At 44.4% G+C, this 16570-nt stretch overlaps 1 protein-coding gene across 1 annotated transcript in view; it reads left to right on the forward strand.

The window, feature by feature from the left end:
* Nucleotides 1–380: 380 nt before the first annotated feature.
* The window catches only part of RERG (RAS-like, estrogen-regulated, growth inhibitor), a 111292-nt gene continuing 95102 nt past the window's right edge, over nucleotides 381–16570 (forward strand). Inside the window, exon 1 of the mRNA XM_014937523.1 lies at nucleotides 381–555. Within this exon, the coding sequence (XP_014793009.1) occupies nucleotides 495–555 (61 nt within the window). The 5' untranslated portion in view covers nucleotides 381–494. The remainder of the gene's footprint in view (nucleotides 556–16570) is intronic.

Here is a 16570-nt window from a genome sequence, read left to right on the forward strand (position 1 = left end):
GCTCTCTGCAGGCGCTTGTTAGTGAGCGCTCGTGGCTTTTAAATACATTCTGTGGAAAATAATTCATTGGAGTCGAGGCAAGTAGAGTAAATAGAAGCAATTGCAGCTGAAAGTGAAGGAAAGAATAAGGAACCTTGCGAGGCAGGTACTTTGGGTTGCTAAGTACCTTTTGCAGTATTACAGTGAAACCAACAGCGAGAGCTAGAAAGCTGAAGGTGGGTTTTGCACCAACAGTGCCAAGCGTGTCAGCGGTGTTACTGCGATGTTTAAAAAGGGAACACAGCGTCAATTATCGCGACTGTTTCAGACAGGAAAAAGGGGGAGGTTGAGGGAGAGCCCAGCTCCTTTTGCAGCTCCATCCTCGTGGTGTTCTTCCCCAGGCTCTGCATTGACGTCACGATGACACGGTAAAGCCGAAGACAGGAGCTGGGAACACTTCTTCTGCTTCACTTTTGATAATCGAGTGAATTTGTCGCCGCTCCGTCCCTCCCAGCATGGCTAAGAGTGCAGAAGTAAAGCTGGCCATCTTTGGTCGAGCTGGCGTGGGCAAGTCAGGTATGTTTCTTCTCTGATTTCTTTTTTTTTCTTCTGCTTGCCATCAGGTAACTTTTTTGCTCCCTCTGTGCAGACAAACTCTTTGTACTAAAGGAAAATTGTGACCTTACTCTTGTCAGGGAGGTCAGGATCAGGCCAGGAGTTCTCTCTTCCTTACTTTCCACACTATTTTCTCCAGAATAAAAGTACTTCTATTGCTTTAAAAAAAAATATCAACCAACCTAACAACAAACTAAACTTCCCACCCATACTCAATCCCACTTCTCATGGAGCAAGTGGCAAGAATCCTCTTTTCCATTGAAACAGAATTAGTAATAATTAATTTGTCTCTTCATAGCTTGTGCTAGAGGAAGGTATTTATATTATGCTCCCTCTGCCCTAAGATCAGATCCTCTGTTTAATATTGGATGACTTCTGTAATAGCTGTAATTCTGGTTGATTTCAGTGGGAAATTTTAGACCCAGCAACTCAAAGAACTTCTATTTTCAGTGCTCTTGAACTCACACATTTACCAGGAAACCAAGAAAATATGATGTGCAAAGTTTGCATTCGGAGAGGTTTTTTTTGAGAAATAAACATAGGCTGCCGAGCTCGTGTGGTAGAAACACAAGGGGGAGGCATAAATGTTGAAAATCCATTTCTCCAGCCACCCTTCCCTTTGGTGAGACAGGGAGCGTAACGCGAGGGCTGCAAGCTCTCTCGGATGGGTCGGTGGTGTTGCATCAACTTGACAGCTCCAGGGCCACTCTTAACATTTCCTTGCACCTCAGGGATGAGGAAATAAGGAGACTGAGTCTCATCACGCTCCTCTGCCAGCTTGGCAATTGTATGATGCTGTTTATTTTAGAGAAAACTGCCCAAGAGAAGCCAGGGGGTATGATGTACTGGAAAGAGCATTAGGCTAGACTCTCAGCTGGTGTCAAGCAGCTCCGGTTCCCCGAAGCAACTTTTGTATTAGAAGTGCCAAGGTTCTGGCCCGTAAACGTATGATAGTTTTGCTAACTTCAGAAGGGGTTGTTTAGAAAAGCACATTTACCCAGAAGGTAATTTACCAGAGCACTATCAATGAAGTAGCTCTGTCAGCCTTCGGGGAAAAAAGGCGTATGTGAGGCAGAGGTTGTCAGAGATTATACAGACACAATGCAGAATAAATTCTACCTTTTTGAATAAAATACCTGAGGGAATGCTGATAATATACCGGGATAAGTTTCAACTGTTCCTTCTCCCCTGCTGCGCTCACCCCACCCCTCTTTTGTATTTGCATTTCACTGTCTTGCCCAAGTTTTGTAACTTCAGTGGTTCTCCTTTTGGTTTGTCTTACATTTGGTTGACTGTTTTTGTGGTTGCCCAGTCTTTTGGCTGGATTCAAAATGATGCAAGAGGAAGTATTTTGCAGGAAAATTGAAGCACTAAAAGGCTGCTCTTGCCTTGATATTCCTCCTCATTTGAGAGTTTATATTTAAAAAACACAAACCTATCAGTTAAGCACTCAGTTAAAATGCCTAAAAAGAATCAACAAGAGCCTTTTTCACCTGTTGTATCATTTTTGTAGACTTCACTATACTAAGATTTTATGGTAAAAATGTTTTTCTGTAGTCCTGGAACTGGGTGGGAGATAATTTTTAATGAAAAGCCAGTACAAACTTCCTAGTCCTCCAGAGTCCTCCTACTCTCTTTCTTTTCTTTTTCACCCTTTGAGACGCAAGGAAACATTACATAAAATATGACTAAGGTCCCCTCTTTTTGATTGTGACCACGCATGTGAATCTGGGTGGAAATGAAGGCGCAAATAAGCGGGCGGCACAACGAGGCGCGTGTCAGGGGGTGGAGGAGCCCACGGGGTGCCATCAGCCACCTCGACAGAGCAGCCACCGTGCCTCCCAGGATCTCCAGCTTGCTTATGAAAACCCCTTCTTGTACATTCCCATAAAAGGATCTCATTTCAACAGCTCGGTCAACCCCAGAGAAATACGTGTGTGCCTGCGCGTCGGGTGTCTGGAAATACCTATTTGCCCGGAGCCAACAGCGGGAGCTGTGGAAGTGCTCTTCCACCTTTGCTAAAAGCAGGGCTGGGCACAAAGCAGTTTCTGGATAGCTGGGTTTGGGGGATAAGTACTCTGCTAGGTTAGAGTTGATAGAGTCTTTTTTTTTTTTTTAACCTAGCCAAATAATTGCCTTTCCCTGTGACTGTTTTGCAATCCGTCATTGTGACAGGATCCCGTGGCCGTGGGTTACTAGAGTAGGCCTGGCCAGACAGCTGGAAGATAAACCAGACTCTAGAAGCAAGAATGCAAAGCAGAATGCTGGAGCATGCTAGATACGTGCGATGAAAAGATGCTGGGTGATAAATAAGGCCAGGAAGTCATGCCAAAATACGGTCACTGGCTTGCTTTCTTGGCTCATCTTCATTTGCTGAGGAAGAGCCAGGCATTAGGTTCTTAATCTGTAAGTGGCTTCATCACCTGACAGCATCTGTGAAGTTACAGACACATACTGTAAAATCCTGGAGAGTCTCCTCTTCCAGTTCCTGACCAGGACTTTGGATCAGGGAGTCAAAGCAGCTATGGAGAAAGAAGTGTTGTGCTTTGGGACATGTAGAGAGTTAAAGCTGTCCCTCACACACCATCAAAGTCAATAGAACTGCTACCAATACTGAGAGCTAAGGAACATCCTAGTCTCCTGGTTAATTCTAGACATCTGTTTAATGGGGTGCAATATTCCTTGTTCTACTAAGTAGTCCCTTCTGACTAATCCAAGACTCTCCCAAGCATGAGGTGGGAAACCAGAACACTGTTCACAGGCCAGAGTAGTGATAGCATCTCAAAAGAGAATTAAAGCTGGGGAAAACAAAACTTTTTCTCCACTTCTTGCTGCTTATCAAGTTTCTGTGGTTCAAAGGTTTAAAATACAAACTGGGAATAGCAAGTCGTGAGTGTCAGCTTTTTCCTGCTCTCCTTCCTTGCCTTGTCCCCTCCCTGCCTCCTGGAAAAGGCCAGCAGAATTGCTGATCAAATCACCTGTCCTGTTTTTTTGGCTTTTACTTTAATGTAGACCTAAACCTTTCAAATAGAAAAGGAGGAGCAAACAAACTCAGAAAGGGCCGTGTAAGAATGCTTTATTAAAAGAGCTCAGAATGACACCGTGTGGCAAATCACTGATCATACTGGCTTTCTCCTGGGCAAGCTCACCAGGTACGAGCGTCCCGACCTGCTCTCATACAGAGGACTGGATGCTCCTCCATTCACCTGGTTCTTCTTGTATAAAAGTTGCATAAACAGTGCTTTAAACTAGCTGAAAAAAAAAAAAAAAAAAAAAAGTTATCAGAAGCCAACATGCAAGAATACACCCCAAGGGACTGCTCTGAGGGTATTTCCAGCCCAGAAGGAAGCTTAGTCTCCTAGGAATTTATAGTTCAAGATCACCAGAGTTGAAGTTTGAGATAGTCCACAATGAGATTTACATTTTTTTCAGCGCTTTCCCCGATGCAGCTGGTGGTGTTTTTGATGCTCACCAGTCCTGGGAACACAGATCGGCTGCCAAAAAAAAAAAAAAAAAAAAAAACACACAAAGAGATGAGGAGCTTTGCCTGAGCCAAGGAGCACTTTGCTGCTGCTTCGCTCGGGAAGAAGAGGAGACACTCTGTGGGTGGGAAGGGACTTTGCTAAGCCCTGCTATAGATAACAGGGCTGCACCTCCTAATTTGGGCTAGAATCAAGCAGCACGGAGGGGGAGAGAGAGCTTTTAAAGTATTTTTCTTTATGTCCAAGAGGAGCTTGGAAGAAGCAGAGAATTAAGATTGAAGCGAATTACTTAAATATTGCTGTTTAAATTGTTCTCCTGCCGAATCCTACAGCTTCATTCCTATGGTAACAAAATTTAGAATTTCCTAAATAGCTCCTTTTAAAAATACAGTAGTAACAATTAATAAAGACTTAAAGCCCTTGTTCTTCCATGTCATCACAAGGTACAGTACGTGCCCAGAAAGCTAGAGAGGAGTGAAAATGTATGAAGCAGGAGGAGAAAAGAAGGGCACGTACTGGATAGCACTGCGTGGCTGATGCTTTTCCAACTCATAACTCAGTTGACTATGAATGCTCAAAATACCTCCGCTTAGGAGCCTTTATATTTTGGCCAAAAAAGAGAGACTGTCCAGCTGCAGCGTGTGCTATCCAACTTGCCTTTTAGCTGTCTGTGTGCCAGGCTGAACACTCCAAGTTTCTGTGTTAGCATGTATGGTGTGCCCAGCCACGGGCAGATGCAGTTCTCATCTGTCTGGGCAGGCCCTGCAGCTGCAGCTAATGATGCTTAAGCAAGAAGGAAGATCCTGAAGCTCCCACAGGCTCCCCCCCCACCCAGTAAGCAGATGTGTCTGCTTCTAGGCAGCTGTGCAAATCATTTTCTTATGCAGTCAGGTACCTGAGACACGGGGCCGTCACCACCTTTTGATCCAGCAATAATAGCTCAAGGGTTTGCGTTGGGGCAAGAGGGCGATCGATACAGTGGCATCAGTAAATATCATCCTGCAAAGAGCCTGTCCCATCACAACAACAAAGATTTCACCAACCTCAGTGGTCATTCTAGCGTCAGAGTTGGGAAAGCCCTGAGTAGACATAGATTTTTATCTGTTGGCTTGCACTATTTTCCCTAACTCAGGACGGGGGAACATACTTGGGAGAAAGATATCTGGATTTGAAAGTTCCTACAGAACAAATTCAAGCAACAACCAAGCCAGAGAGCTCTACAACAGATCTGTGTTTTGTTTTCGTTATCTGGGGATATGTCTGAAATACACTACCAGGGATCACTTCCTAATTGCAAGGTCTGGGCATGTGGGGAATAGAACTGAATTCAGCGCCACTATCCCTCCCCTTTAAAAAAACGTACAGGTTACTGGGAAAGCAGCCCATTTCAAAGTGATTTTCTACTTCACAAATCCCTGCTCATACGCTTTCCCTGACTAGTTTCATTTTAGGGACTTTTGGGGAGGAAACATGAGTTATTGAGGAGTGATTAGTCATCAAGCTCACAGCTCTGCTAGTAAGGCTGGGAAAGCTACCACAAAAGCTTCAAAGTCCACGCTGTACCAACTGATGTATCTAGGGAGGGTTACTGTAATAAGGTGCCTCTGAAATCCAGAAATGTGGGTGGAATGAGACTGTGGATTTTCTGTTGGTTGGGTTTTGTTGGTTTTTTTTTCCACAGTGGTAGAATAGATCAGTTGCTTTTTTTTTTTCCTTTGTTCTTAAGAATGTCAATGACAACCAGATGCTAAAGCGGCTATTCAGTGATCAAGTTTAACACCCACTATATTAATTGTCCCCTAATATTCAGCTGGTAAAGTACTCATTAAACAATTCTAGTTTTTGCATCCTCTAGTTTTACGCTTTTCAACTGGGTAGGGGTTCATTGAAGGTACTGTGCACGTATGTGTATACGTACTAGTAGAAGTGTAACAGTAATTGGGTCCCTCTGGGTGAGGTTTTGTGATGATTTCTCCCCCAACAAGCATGCAAATACGTCCCCCTGAGGCGGGTAATATTGCAAGCAACCAGTTGCTTTAAGGTGACCTTTCCACACTTCTGTCTGGTGGATGGAGGGTGAGCCCTGGGTTCCTGGATAAGTCACTGTCACCCCTGAATGCGTTGCCCTGAGCATCCTTGCCATGCCAACAAGGAGAGGGGCTGCTGTGGCCCCAACACATGCAGTTTTGGAGCCAGGCAGGGTGTACATTACAGACTCACAGAATCACAGAATCTTCTAGGTTGGAAGGGCCCTTAAAGATCATCCTGTCCAACCGTCAACCTAACTGACAAAAATAGACACCCACACAACAAACAAGGAGCATCATCACTAAACCATACCTCCCAGCACCACATCAACCTGTCTTTTGAACACCTCCAGGGATGGTGCCTCAACCAACTCCCTGGGCAGCCCATTCCAATGGCTGATAACCCTTTCAGTGAAAAAATTTTTCCTAATATCCAGCCTGAACCTCCCCTGGCGCAACTTGAGGCCATTTCCTCTTGTCCTGTCGCCTGTGACTTGAGAAAAGAGACCGACCCCCACCTCTCTACACCCTCCTTTCAGGGAGTTGTAGAGAGTGATAAGGTCTTGCACATTAACCATGTGCAGGGTTTTCCTGGAATCAGCAGTACCTGGGGACACCCCCAGCATGCCACTTGGACAAGCCCTACCAGGCATTACCACACAGATACAAGCTTTTAGTCAACAGCCGGGTGACAACCAGTCTCTCTTGGACTTTCTCAAAACCAAATCTTGTTAACACTACCTGGGCTAGACACAGAAGCATTTGCCCTGAGTAGCAAGATGGTCTACTTGTGTCTGTTATCTCCTCTGCTTATTTGTCTGTCCATGGCCTTGCCCTGGGTGTAGAAAGCTTTCAATGCTCTGCTCGATATTCGCTCCTCTCCTCCTCCTGGCTAACCGTAAAATAATAAAAAGCGGGATTTCTCTAACCGAATGCCAACGTTTGTTCATTCAGGCATAGCTGCCTTCCCTGTTCCATCTCATTTAACTGCATCTGACATCGGCTCTACCTGCGTCCCCTCCAAACAGCTGGTGGCAGCTGTTAGAGCTAAGACTAAGTCCTGCTGTTCTTTGTTTCTGTTTAGGTTGGGCTAAATATAGCCTGCTGCTTGATTACTGGGGAAGGAATGCCAGGATTCAAGATTTACGTGTGCAGCACAGCATTTTTTCTAGGGCTGGGCCCAGCCACCCCCCTGCAGCACTTGCCTTGATAAAAACAGCCATCCTGCCCGTTTCTGTCTCCCATAGCCATTGCAAAAGACAACTGAAATGCTTCCTGGAATTCCCAGGAATCCTTCAACTGCTTATTGTGAAGCCTTGCGGTGTTTCAGTCGGTCTGCAGCTCCCCACAGGGTCACTGGATGCACTGGTATCTCCCAGGCTGCCGACCCTAATGGTTCCTTTTAGAAATGCTAAGATTTTTTATTCTCCCCAAACTTGTTCTTTGCCTCCCTGGTGTCTGGAGTTAGTGCCTACCCCCCCACCTTGCAAATATGGCTGTGTTTAAGGGCTGTTTAGATGCAGTGCTAAGGGACATGGTGTAGGGGATGACTTTGTAGAGTAGGGTAGATGGTTGGACTCGATGATCCCAAGGGTCTCTTCCAACCTAGACGATTCTATGATTCTATGTTTTTTGCTGCCTTTCTCCCCAGCTGTCACCCTTCCCTCTCCCCTTGCCAGTCCTACTACACGTTCCCTAAAGCCTGCGTATGGTGGAATCACTTCTGCTCTGTACTTTACGTGAAAACTCTATATTTACATTGGCCTTTTCAGCCTCCTCACTTTCTGCTTCCTCCCATCTCTGGTTCTCATCTCCAGCTCCTCCGTCACTCTTTGCCCACACTGGCAGTGCATCATTAAAGGCTCAGTGTGTGCGATCCAGCTGAGCCAACCTGGCTGCAATGATGTGATGTGGCAAAGAACAGCCACTCTGAAGCAGTTCCTACCATCCTGGAAACCATTCCTTAACTGGGACTTCGAGGATGCTCTGAGCTTTGACTGCTCCAGCCAGTCGCTGTGTGAGGCCAGCTTCACTCAGGTTATAAAAGGAAGCAGTGTATATCTTTACATAGCTAGCCTCAGTCACAGAAGTAGGTAAATTCACCTATTTTGGCTTCGTAGCAGAGCAGGAGAAACAAGTTATGCCTGTGCTTTCCAAGCAAACTTTCTTTTTCCTGCATTTCTCTTTGCGCCGCCCTTACTCCTTTTACATTTCCAGCACCCCAAAATAAACACGCGAGCGTATGAAAAACTAACACCGCCTTAAAGTGGGAGGATGAACAAATTGCCTTAGGCTTCAGCTGAGCTGTGGTTACAGGGCTGTCATTAGCTGCTGTTGACTGAAGGTGTTTGTACCCTCTCACCCCCCCCAGCCCGGCAGGCACTCCCAACACCGCGGTGGGCACGGAAACTATGGTATCCTCATACATTTGCTGCTTTTAATCCAAAACTGTGTTTGTTCAGCGTTACTGATGGTCTGTTATTATACCCGCTGCTGCCAAGGCAGAGTTACAACTCTGGGAGAAGGCATCCCTCTGCTTTCCTTTCTCTTTCTATGCACAGATTGCGGGGCACTGCCACGGGGGCTCCCCATTGCCTCCCTGCTGGCCATGGGACTCCCACCTTCCCACCCTTTGAACCAGCATTTCTTTCCATTCACCTCAGATGAAATCCTCTCCCCTAATTTCATCGACTCCTACTGCCTCCCAGAGTCAGAAAAATAACGGGGAAGGAGGGGTACATCTGTTTCTATCACTTTCTTGTAATTCTGAACAGGGAAAGTACTTTTTTGTACTTTGTGATTGTTTCCCACCAGGTAGAGCATTCATGCTCCTGGAGTTAGTCTGCAGCTGTTAGAGTTTCTAACAGATTTGCCTTGTAGGTGTTGGGAAATGCCATATATTATGGTAGCGACGCTGTAGATAACTCATCTACTATGCATACGGTATGAAAAGATGAATGGCAAGAGAAGCACGAAGCCCTGGGGAAGGAAGTAGTAGATATATTAAACATATGTGCGGCTTTAAAATGCCATAGAAATTTGGCTGGAGCCTCCTGCTGCCTTTCCAGAAATGTTAGACAGTAGTCTGCGCATGGGAAAACGAGGGAGGATGCTGAAAACATCAAGCCTGGTTTTGAAAGCCCATGAAGCTCCTGAGGTTCACAGGTTGGTTGGCTGCTGCTGCAGCCGCGCAGGGGGTGGCGGGGAGGGAGCTGTGGACAAGCAAGAGCAGAGGCCTGGGGCAGCCATGCCTTACCCTGTGGGAACTGTTTAGATAAGCGGCTTGAAAAGTTTTCAAGCTGGAAGGATGCAACCAGAGAGTGCACAGGATATACTCACCCGGGGAGGGAACTTCTTTAGCACTCTAGCTTTCCAAAGGGCTGTGGGAACAAGAGCCACCACCATGACCCTCCTGCAAGGCCCACTGCTGTGTCTGTCCTCAAGTGGCCAATATGGAAACTGAGGCAAAGGAAGGAGGAGCCTGATAGTCTCAAGTCACCGAGAGACTTGTGACTCGGGCATTGCCAAAGCTTCTTTCCATGGTTTCTTCTTCTGGGCCAGGGCTGCTGAGATCCAGGCTGCAGATGGCTCCCAGGCAGGCAATAGTTACCCAGCATCTGAGTCCCAACCCTCACAGGCCCTGTGGGACCCTTTACGGTTCCTCCACTGCCGTTAATTATTGACAGCAAAATAAAGCATTGAAATAACATTTATTTTCATTAAAAACATATTTGGCAATCCTGTCTTTCACTACTTACCCAGTAGGGCTTAATTTCATGGGACCACAAGCATAAAAGGAGCTTGTCTTTACCTTCCTTCTCCCCTTCATGTGGCTATATTTGCCATCCAACTCTCAGTATAACTATAATATAATCTATCATAAAGTTGCACAACCCTACTCTAGAGGGCTGCTCCTGTCAGTGACTTATCTCTGTGCCTGCCATGGGAAACAAAAATCCCACTCCCCACAGCGTTGGAAGCCAGTTAGACAAAGTTGTCGACTATGATCTTTTCCTGACCTACCCAGCAATTGGCCTGTGCCCTTGAGGAGCTTTACAAGTGAGAACTTCAAGTCTTGACATTCAGAGCAGGAAAGTGCAAGAAAGACTGCGGAAGCCAAAAAAAAGGAGCGGGCTATTTATTTCTTCACTGAAATAGGGCTGCAGAATAAATAGAAATATATTGGAGAGTCACCACAGAAGAATGCCGTATTAGACCCATGGGGAGCAGAAAAAACCCACAAACAAAAAAAAAAACACACCCAAACCCCACACTCTGCAAAATGGGGGGCATGGGAGTATGAATGCCAAAACAAAGACCTTGTGTTAACCAGCCTCAGTGGCAGAATCCGAGACGCCAAGCACTACTGCTTAACCCAACTGGATGCTTGTGGTTACATGCGCTGGAGCTGGTTCTGCTCTAGGCCGAATTCCAACATGAAATGATTTAATAGTGATCCACAGCAGGAGTTCGTCCCGCGAGGCCGTGTCTGCTACATCTATTGCCAGACAAAGTGGCAGGAAATTTATCTCCAGTTAAGAAAACTTGGCCTTTATCTGCATGGAGCATGGTAGGTCACGGGAGATTTTCAAAGAGGAGTGGACAGGAATATCAGCGTCCTTATTTATGTATTTATTTAGAAAGATGTCCTTGAGTGATGTGTTGTCTTTTACACATTTAATTAGCGTGTGCTTGCTTACCCCAGCTGAGGATCTGGCCAAACAAGCATCTCTATAAAGCTGGGAGCATGAAGTAGGCTGCCCACCTCCCTCTGCTATGCCCACACAGCCACCTCTCCCCTTGCTGCACGAGGGAGCGGAGAGATTTGCCTCCTTTCCTCACCACAGTCAACAAACCCACTAAAGCAGGAGGATCGAGAGCTCTTGTAATTCATATCCTCGCAAGTGTAGCTTCACATGTGGCCCTTTTATCCACTCCTCCTGTTTATTTGTTTGCCTTGCCGATCAAAACGACAAGAAAACGGAGCACGGCGATTTTCCCCACAAAGATGCCCAATCCTACAAGAATACCACCTGCCTCTGAAGGGCTAGAGGCAAAAAGGTTGTGTCTTAAAGTTGTTTCTTGGTGTCTTCAGTAAATCATGTCTTGGGTAATTATCAAATATTCATATACTATGTCCTATCGATGACTTTGTGACTAAAGAAATAGGCTTGGGCATAGGCCTGTGAACAACCCAGCTGGAGGCTACTGAAGATAGGTTTGCCATAAATGGGAAACAAAACTGAGTAGAAACAACTTCATTCTTTTGAGATTTGATAAGTGAAAAATGTAAATCAAAATTCTCCCCGTTAAATATCAATGGAGGAAGGATTCATTAGTGAGCTACACTTGTAAGACATGAAAAGTAACCGATGCAAAAAGCAATACAGGCTCATTTTTTTTTGCTTAAAACCAACCTGACCGGATGGTTCTGACCCATTCACAGGAAGAGGCAGACCTGTCCTGAAAGCACCAACTGACCACCCTTGTCCTTGTATAACTGGTGCTATCTCACTGAAAACCAAGAACTAGCTGGGGCAAGAAATCAAGATCTTGCCTTTAATTAATCTTCAGTGCCCCATGGTAATCTCAAGTACATCTCACACAAGAATACCCTTTTGTTAGTGGTCAGGTTAATTAAACCAGTCTATTTCTTACCACCCCCACCATGCATCCTCAATATCATTTTGGTAATTTCTTGGGGATTTTTGTTTGCAGTTTCTGACCCGGCATCCGAAAAAAAAAAACTTAGCCCCTCTCATGGAAACAAATTAACTCTATTTTAAGTATACACAATAAGACTGTTTTCTTCATTAATTTTCTATTTAGGATCTAGCATAAAAAGTAACCCGAGCTTTGATTCAGCACCACTATGATGGAAACCAGAAGAAATTCACAAGTGCTCAGTGTACATTGGGAGGAGTTTGGGAGCATGTACTGTAAGAAATACTTGTATAGTTTGGAGAGGTCTTACGTATAGCTCTGCAGACTTCTGGGGCTCCAAGGAAAAGATCATGCACTATTTTGACTCTTTCCTGCTTGAAAAGGTGGACACATTGGATTCTGAGCTAAGAAAGCAGCTTTGCCATTTCTGTTTTCCCAGTCCCTTCTACAGAATAAATCACTAAGTTATATAGGAATGCCATTCTCCTATTCTATTTGCAAGCCAAAACCTCCGAAAAGTTGCTTATTTCCTATGAAATTATAGCACCTATGATGCATATTGATCTGTAAAATCATGGGGAGTTACAGATCTACATGGTACAAGAAGCGCCAGCTCTGGAGCAGGCTAGCTTGGCATTCTTTAGAAGATGAGGCAAGAGAAGGACCATGGAAAGTGCAAAATGACCCTAGAGTAATTTCTTAAGTTTTAGCACCTTGTAAGTATGACCAGTATCATAATTTGCCTGCACAAGGTCTCTAGACACAGTTGAAAAAAAAGGTTCAGTATCGTTAGGACTAATTTCATGTTCAGTATCGTATATCTCACCTCACATTAGGTCTGTATCTAAAAGACATTTTAAGTCACCTAAAATAATTTTGCCTGGCTGGTTTTATAGCATTTCTTCCACGGCCAAAAGTTTTCTGAATGGTTCTTTCTAGTAAGCTGTGAGAACTGTAATACCATCAAGTTCAAGGAACTTTATTGCACATCAAAGTGCTGCGAGTCGTACCTCTTGTTCCCAGTGCTGCAGCGTGGACAGGGACCGGCTGCAAAGAGACGCAGGGGACTCAACAGAAAAGAATGACCTTCACAGCCAAGTTAAAACAGTTACATTGCCACCTTAGATCCTACCTCTAGTTTCTGCACAGGAGGAAGCTGACATTCAGATTGCTCAGAAAGGCAGGAAAAATACAATGACCAACCGCAGGAGTTGGAACAGGGCTTAGGGAAACATGTTCATGATTAAAACACCTTGAAGCTTGATTGTGCACTGTCATTTTCTATTCATTCCCATTAATACTGTTGCTCTTGGTGAAGGTTAAAATAGTTTTGTGTTTTGTGGATAACGAGGCATAGCAGATGGAAAAGTCTTTAGTTTCGAGTGTGGGCAGACTGACATCATCATGTGTTAAAAGTACTAAGTCATTGTGCAATTCCAGGACTTCTCTGCTGACTTGAATAGGTGATTCTTAAGAAATCAGGGCTCTACACTCCTGTGAAACTTAAAGGCATATTTCATATGACATTTCAGAACACCCAGAACCTGCTGATTGCAAAAGTGGTCTCAGATGCCAATCTATTCCGCTCAGGAATAAAGGTTTCCAGGGCAGTCACAAACATAGGATGCTCGGTGTGCCACCCAGAGTACTAACCCTGGGAGAGTAGTTTTGCACAACTCTTTGTAAAGCATAATCCAGTTGCACTTCTACAGTTTCTGAAGAGACTTTGGGATGGTTTTAATGATGTCTCTCTTGTTTTTGGAGAACACGATGAATTTTTTTTTATTTGTTTATTTTAGTCTGGATATTGACCTCCAGAAAAACTTATCTGTGTGACACTTAGAGCACCAAGTGACTTTCTCTAGTTTCCTGTTGGATTGCAAGCTGAGGATCGTGGCCAGTGTCCCAGTAAAAGTGGTGGTACATGACCCAAGAGACCCAAGTTTAATTCCTGTAAGCAAAGTGCTTGGGCTGCTGGCTTTCAGCTATTCTTAAAAATCACAAACCAAAACCCCCCCCAAAACAAAACCCAAACCCCACACTCGAAGAAGTGCAGGAATGCATGGAGCCACTAGGTCACTATGGGAGTACAGACTGTCTCTTATATAATGTCTAATTATTATACTGCTTTCAATTTATCCCTGTACCTCTCACACAAGGGATAACAACTACTGAAAAAGCCCTGTGGGTGGGGATGCCTTTTAGCACAGGACAGGAACGTGCAGAGAAGGCAATGATACTAATGTGTTAATTCCTCATATCACTCAAGGACCTCAGTGAAGTACTGGGACACGATCAAGGAATTTTCTTACCTCAGCACAACATCATAGCCACTACTTCTAAAACAAATTGTACCATCCTGAAGCTGACACACACAGATGAAGTAAAACAAATGTTGCTTGCCACCTTACAATAGGAGGACTTACACCATCTGTATCTCCAGAAGCTAAATCACAGCAGCTCCCTGAACTCATGCATTTGGAAGAGAACCTTGTTGCCTAGATATCATCACACTTGCCACCATCTTTCAACGTTAAACGCTCCTGTAGAAACTTTGAATGGCAGAAACATGAGATATACATATAGACTATCTTAGAGAGTCAGTGCAGGGCTCTCTAGCAGTAGTCTCAGAGTCCAATTTTAGGTAACTCATGAACCCCCTAGAATTTTATTCCCCAGTAAATAATTTCCTCAGCCACAAGCATTTTATGTCCTTCATTGCAAAAGTTGATGCCAAAGTAGATGACTGCAGTGACCCTTTCTGACTTGAAAAATATCTTGTCGACCATGATTATATTAAATTAAGAATCTTTCCCTGGTGCTTAGTTGCCTTTTCCCCCCCTCCCTTTAATTAAATCACTCCTGCAGTCATGAATCTCTCCTTTGGGCCACTTGAATTTTCCTTATTCTTAGCAGAGTTTGCATTCTATATATCTGGTTATCACTATATGCTATCTAACCACATGGAGCCCCGTCTTCATTTTATAAGGTAAATGATTTTTACAATACAGCTATGAAATCTCTTCACAGTATATAAGAAAAAAGAATATGTAACTTTCTGTTAAAGCAAATATATAAAACTTTATGGCACTAAGTTGAAAGCATTAGCTGAGTCAATGTTTGGACTGTGCTACAGGGGTGTTAATGAGAACTTGCAAATTTTAGGCATTTGAACTCATTAGAATGAACAACACTGTGCAGCAGTAGCTTATTTGCGAGAATAGGGATTAACAGGAGCATGCGGAATAGCCGAATACAGATGCAATTTCTTCTGTAAATTCACACGAAGATCAGAACAAAAATACAAAGCTTTCTGCTGACTCTTGCTAATGCAAATGTTTTTATCTCTGACCAGGGTATAAGATTTGAAAACACACTGGCAAAGAAACTAAGAGCTTGAACCGAGGAGATCTTGCACATATCGGGGGGAAATCTAGAAGCAGTTTTAGAAAGAAAATCTAAATTAACACTCTTGGAAGATGAAAAAGTCACAGAAAGGTGAGCCCCGGTTAGAACTCTTCAAAACCGGATGGAAATTTCATTGGATTATTTGCAAAGCTGAGGAACATTAGTTATGGGAAATTGAAGATTATTAGTTAAATTAATTCAAGACTCCATGAAATGCTAGGCTAAATAACCTTGTACAGTACCCTGAACAAATGCTTTGTCCCTCACAGACAAGAGAAGGTTGATATATATAGCTAAGATTTGATTTAAAAAAAAAAAAAATAAAATCTCAGTTGCTGTTTGTTGGTGCCACTACTTCTGCAGTGCTTTCTCATCCTTTGAGGTGATCATCTTCTAGGGAGGTCCCGGTTTAAAGGAGGTTCTCCTTATCAAGACAGCTCTGGGAGATTTAAAAAGTGGACATTCCAAAACACAAATTGAGGGAAGGGTGAGAAGGTAGATGTTCTGGGATTTTTTTATTATTTTTTTTTAATCTCTTGATTAAAAGGAGGTTTCTTCAGCATTAGCCGCTCCAGGGACTTGAACAGAACTGATCCAGGAGAATCTGCAGTGATTTACAGGGAAACTTTTTTTTCCCCTTCCTCCAGAAAAAAATAATGGTTTAGGTCTCCTGAATTTTCATCTTTAGTTTCCCTAGCAATGTTTCCACAATTAAGAAGTATTGACAGACATCTGGAGATCAATGCAAAGTCTGTGGAAATCAATGGAAAAGCATGTGTTTATCTCCGTGGGCTTTGCAGCAGGTCTGTGGAGAGCAGGGGCAGTTGTTCCACGGATTGTGTCCCACTATGGCAGCTCCCAGTAAGGAAAGCAGCAGTCTGGGGGCGTCCCCATACCTAGTGCTAGAAGACTCTCAGAAAGTAGCACAAGGAATTGAAAGACAAAATACCATTAAAAAGCAAGCACCATGTCCAGCTCTGGAGTGATGTGGACCTGCTGGAACAGGTCCAGCAGAGAGCCACGAAGATGCTCAGAGGGCTGGAGCACCTCCCCTATGAAGACAGGGTAAGAGAGTTGGTGTTGTTCAGCCTGGAGAAGAGAAGGCTCCGGGGAGACCTTATAGACCCTTCCAGTACCTAAACAGAGCCTACAGGAGAGATGGGGAGGGACTCTTTATCAGGGAGTGGAGCAATAGGATGAGGGGTAATGGTTTTAAACTGAAAAAGGGTAGATTTAGATTAGATACCAGAAAGAAATTCTATAGTGTGAGGGTGGTGGAACAGGTTGCCCAGAGTAGTTGTGGCTGCCCCATCCCTGGAGGGGTTCAAGGCCAGGCTGGATGGGGCTCTAAGCAACCTGGTCTGGTGGGAGGTGCCCCTGCCCATGGCAGGGGGG

Source organism: Calidris pugnax, unplaced genomic scaffold (genome assembly GCF_001431845.1).
Source record: "Calidris pugnax isolate Ruff unplaced genomic scaffold, ASM143184v1 scaffold1, whole genome shotgun sequence".
NCBI classification, from domain to species: domain Eukaryota; kingdom Metazoa; phylum Chordata; class Aves; order Charadriiformes; family Scolopacidae; genus Calidris; species Calidris pugnax.